Source organism: Oncorhynchus nerka, linkage group LG6, assembly GCF_034236695.1.
Source record: "Oncorhynchus nerka isolate Pitt River linkage group LG6, Oner_Uvic_2.0, whole genome shotgun sequence".
Lineage (NCBI taxonomy): Eukaryota > Metazoa > Chordata > Actinopteri > Salmoniformes > Salmonidae > Oncorhynchus > Oncorhynchus nerka.
The window spans coordinates 76731757-76736787 of NC_088401.1; the positions used below are offsets into that span (position 1 = coordinate 76731757).

At 46.3% G+C, this 5031-nt stretch overlaps 1 protein-coding gene across 1 annotated transcript; it reads left to right on the forward strand.

Annotated features, from left to right (window-relative positions):
- Positions 1-1887: 1887 nt before the first annotated feature.
- On the forward strand, positions 1888-4461 carry LOC115129127 (beta-2 adrenergic receptor-like). Its single transcript, XM_065019879.1, has 2 exons — positions 1888-2098; positions 3042-4461. The coding sequence occupies exon 2, from the start codon at positions 3045-3047 to the stop codon at positions 4350-4352; it is 1308 nt and encodes a 435-aa protein (XP_064875951.1). The 5' UTR covers positions 1888-2098; positions 3042-3044; the 3' UTR covers positions 4353-4461.
- Positions 4462-5031: the final 570 nt, after the last annotated feature.

Below are 5031 nucleotides of genomic sequence, written 5' to 3' on the forward strand. Positions count from 1 at the left end.
TAATATTTTGGGAAAAAATGAACATTTGCTATCTAACTGAGAGTCTCGTCATTGAAAACATCCGAAGTTCTTCAAAGGTAAATGATTTTATTTGAATGCTTTTCTTGTTTTTGTGAAAATATTGCCTGCTGAATGCTAGGCATAATGCTATGCTAGGCTATCAATACTCTTACACAAATGCTTGTGTAGCTATTTTGAAAATCTGAGATGACAGTGTTGTTAACAAAAGGCTAAGCTTGTGTTTCAATATATTTATTTAATTTCATTTGAGATTTTCATGAATAGTTAACGTTGCGTTATGGTAATGAGCTTGAGGCTATGATTACGCTCCCGGATACGGGATTGCTCGACGCTAGAGGTTAATTACATTTTTAAAGACATCACAAAATAATAACTGAAATGACATAATTATTCATTAGATCGCTGCTGACCATTCTCCCGATTCTATGTTAGAAATATTGTTCCAGTATTCACTGTAGAACGTGTTAGAGTTTCAGCGGGAAAACGTCTGTGAAACAAAGGCACATTCCTGTGTGAACATTGGAGAGGGACGTTCTCGCCTTGATTTACAACAGGGTGTGAGCTGTCAACCCCCCACCAGTTCCCTCCTCCCCCCCTCTGTGGGTGAGAGAGGGTCTGGTTGAAGTCATCCATTCGGATCCTCACAGGACAGTCATGACAGTACGTAACGTACTGCATTAGCCTGCCTATTAACACTGCCCAGTAGGAAACAGCTTTCTCAATGTCACAAATTATGGCATCGTATTTTATTGAAATAGGAGCAATAGTATAAATCCTGTATAATCCTGAATGAATCATGAATAATGATGAGTGTCGAAAGTTACAGACGCACAAATATCATACCCCCAAGAGATGCTAACCTCTCACCAATACCATAACAGGGGAGGTTAGATTATTTTGTGGAGGGGTATGATATTTGTGTGTCTGTAACTTTCTCAGTCATCATTATTCACGATTCATTCAGGATTATCTATGATCATGGTAGCATCCTCAATCATATTGTATTTAGAAACATATTATATCGTTATTTACAATTAAAGTGACTCCAAAATGACAGAAGACAATATTTACAATTAATTTCTATAATCACAAAATAAACACATCCAAAACAAACAGCAAATGCATCCAACAAATGTATAGAGTCACAAGCTTCATGTAGTGATTGTGTGCTATGAATATGAGACCAAATACTTAACATTTGACTACTTTAATACACGTATAAGGGAATTTGTCCCAAACCTTTGGTCCCCTAAAATGGGGGGACTATGTACAAAAAGTGCTATAATTTCTAAACAGTTCACCTGAAGATACTGTCAAAATAAAGCTGACAGTCTGCACTTTAACCTCAGTCATTGTATCATTGCTGGAGTACAGAGCCAAAACAACAAAAAACGAGTCACTGTCACAATACTTCTGGACCCCACTGTATGTGTCTCTTAGATGGTTGTACATTTGGCAGGTAGTTAGAAAGTACAGCTAGGTTTCCTCATTCTGTGGGCAGTGACCGCATATCCTGTCTCCTCTTGAGAGCCAGGTCTGCCTACGGCAGCCTTTCTCAATAGCAAGGCTATGCTCCCCGAGTCTTGTGTAGGTTTCGGAATCACTTTCCTTTAGGTGGTTGTGGATTTTAACAGCACTCTTCTGGATGTTTATAATTAGTCGGCATAGTCCATATTCTGCTATGCATGCATTATTTTCTCCCTCCCTCTCTCACTCTCTCTCTCCCTCTGTTCAAACTCACCTCACCGCAGCCTTCAGCTCTCCGGTCAGGCTAGGCATCTGATTGGTTGAGGCCATGCTATGATGTCATCGCTGAATCTTATAAGGGCTCTGACTGACAGCCTGGGAGCGACATTAGCAGAAACACTGCACGGCAAGCTGACTGTGTGGGGGAGAGAGTGAGACACAGCAATAAGAGAGAGAGAGACAGAGACAGAGAGAGCCAGTGAAATAGTGAAATAGAGGGGGGCTGACAGAATAATGTGGGAAACTATACACTGAGGAACTACCCAAACCTGAAGAAGAATTTTATGACAACGTTTATGGGAGACCAGGACAGGGACCCCAACCTGTGGAGGTTTGTACATGTAGTGTTTGTTTGTTTGTTTTTGTCTGCTGTTGTCATGGGAGCTATTTCCTTCAAGTTGCCCATTGTTTTAGCCTGTTTAACATGTTCTTAGCACCTCACGCTGTTTCTCGCTCACTTGCTTTCTCTCTCTCTCTCTCTCTCTCTCTCTCTCTCTCTCTCTCTCTCGCTCTCTCTCACTTTCTCGCTCTCTCTCACTTTCTCACTCTCTCACACTCATTCACTCACTGCCTCTGTTTTCTTCCTCATCTCTCTCTGTCTTTCGCTCTCTCGATGTGCATTCGCTCACTTGCTTTCTCTCTCTCTCTCTCTCGCTCTCTCGCTCTCTCTCTCTCTCGCTCTCTCTCTCTCTATCTCTCGCTCTCTCACTCTCTCTCTCGCTCTCTCGCTCTCTCTCACTTTCTCACTCTCTCACACTCTCATTCACTCACTGCCTCTGTTTTCTTCCTCATCTCTCTCTGTCTTTCGCTCTCTCGATGTGCATTCGCTCACTTGCTTTCTCTCTCTCTCTCGTTCTCTCGCTCTCTCTCTCTCTCTCTCTCTCTCTCTCTCTCTCTCTCTCTCTCTCTCTCTCGCTCTCTCGCTCTCTCTCTCGCTCTCTCGCTCTCTCTCTTTTTCTCACTCTCTCACACTCTCATTCACCCACTGCCCTGTTTTCTTCCTCATCTCTCTCTCTCTCTTTTTGTTACTTCACCTGCTTCTTCTTGTTTTTACCCATCTCTCTCTCTCTCTCTCTCTCTCTCTCCTCTCTCTCTCTCTCTCTCTCTCTCTCTCTCTCTCTCTCTCTCCCTCTCTCTCATTCTCTCTCTATCTCTCTCTCTCTCTCCTTCTCTCTATCTCTCTCTCTCTCTCTCTCTCTCTCTCTCTCTCTCTCTCTCTCCCTCTCTCTCTCTCTCTCCTTCTCTCTTTCTCTCTCTCCATCTCCTACCTCTAGACCATGGGCAGCCCCACCCCCCCTGTGCGTTCCCTCAACGTCACCGAGTCAGCCAACACATCATGGGCCGGGGCGGCTGGCGGGGAGCCAGGTTACAGCGAGGTGGAAATGGTCCTCCTAGGCATGTTGATGTCACTGCTGGTCGTAGGCATTGTGTTCGGCAACATCCTGGTCATCATAGCCATCTACCGGTTCCAGAGACTGCAGAACATCACCAACTGCTTCATCACCTCTCTGGCCTGTGCCGACCTGGTCATGGGTCTCATCGTGGTGCCGTTCGGAGCCTGCTACATCATCTTCAACACCTGGCACTTTGGCAGCTTCTGGTGTGAGTTCTGGACCGCCACTGACGTGTTGTGCGTGACGGCCAGCATCGAGACGCTCTGCGTGATAGCGCTGGACCGTTACCTGGCCATAACCTCTCCGTTCCGCTACCAGTCTCTGCTGACCAAGTGTAAGGCACGCGTGGTGGTCCTGCTGGTGTGGGTGATCGCTGGACTCATCTCCTTCTTACCCATCCACATGAAGTGGTGGATCAGTGACGACGCGGAGGCGAAGGCCTGCATCCAGAACAGCAACTGCTGTGACTTCAACACCAACACAGCCTACGCCATCACCTCGTCCATCATCTCCTTCTACATCCCCTTAGTCGTCATGGTGTTTGTCTACAGCCGCGTGTTCCAGGAGGCCAAGCAGCAACTACGCAAGATTGACCGCAGTGAGGGGCGCTTCCACGCCCATAACAACAACATGGCAGGAGGAGGAGGAGGAGGAGGAGGAGGAGGAGGGGTGGAGAGTAACAACGAGAGCCGAGGAGTTGGAGGAGGCTTCAGGAAGACCAAGTTCTGCCTGCGGGAACACAAGGCCCTGAAGACCCTCGGGATCATCATGGGGATCTTCACGCTGTGCTGGCTACCCTTCTTCGTCCTCAACGTGGTGGTAGCCATCTGGAAGGTAGGGGACATCGGACTCGCCTTCAGGATACTCAACTGGATAGGTTACGCCAACTCCGCATTCAACCCCTTGATCTACTGCAGGAGCCCTGAGTTCAGATACGCATTCAAGGAGATCCTGTGCATCAAGAAGGTCCGGTTCCCCAACATAGGGCCTACTAATGGATACGTGTACAGCGGACACAGCTGGCAGAGTGAGCAGCAGGGAGGGAGGAGTAAAGGGAGCTCGGAGGACAGGGAGGACAGTGACCCAGCTGCAGACGGGTGCTCGGGGCGGGGAGAGGCCGGTGGGTGTGGAGCTGCAGACAGAACGGACCCGAACGGGAACTGCAGTAAAGGGTTAACGACTGTACTTTAACCCCTCATATTTGATCTCTGGAGCAGACAGACATATTTCATTGCCATCGGCCATTGTCACTTCACCAAGTCACTGAGATAAGACTGGATGGATGGATAGAGGGTGAATGGTGAGTGGATTACATGGTTGGGACTTGTTAGATTCAGGTCAGGAGAGGAATTTGGTTATTTTTTTACCAGAAGGTTTGATAAATAGATCACTACGTTTTGATATGTTCATTTAGAGAGAGCTCATGTAGATTGTTCCATCTACCTCACCGTGTCAATTGAGATATCTTTATTTTCTTATCATGTTTTATCTATGTCTGTCACATTGATTCACTAAACACAGAAACCAGGCTGGCTCATAACTCCTCAGAGGGTGGACAACACAACACTTGTGATGGGTTCGATTCCCGCTGGGGCCACTCATAAGGGAAATGTATGAACATTTGATAAAAGCGTCTGCTGAACGGCATATATTATGAACAGTTAAAGAGAGAGAGAGAGAGAGAGAGAGAGAGAGAGAGAGAGAGACACACACACACACACACACCTTTACTACTGAGAGACATGGACCATGCTCCATTTGTTTTTACATTAACCATTTTCTTGAGTTTCACACAAGATATAGACATTTTTCAACATCAGCGGAATTCATGCTGATAAAAACACAGTGCAGAAAATTACAAAAAAAAACA

What these genes read in the sequence shown, in the direction of transcription:
- LOC115129127 (XM_065019879.1), top strand. Translation starts at nt 3,045, where the DNA reads ATGGGCAGCCCCACCCCCCCTGTGCGTTCCCTCAACGTCACCGAGTCA.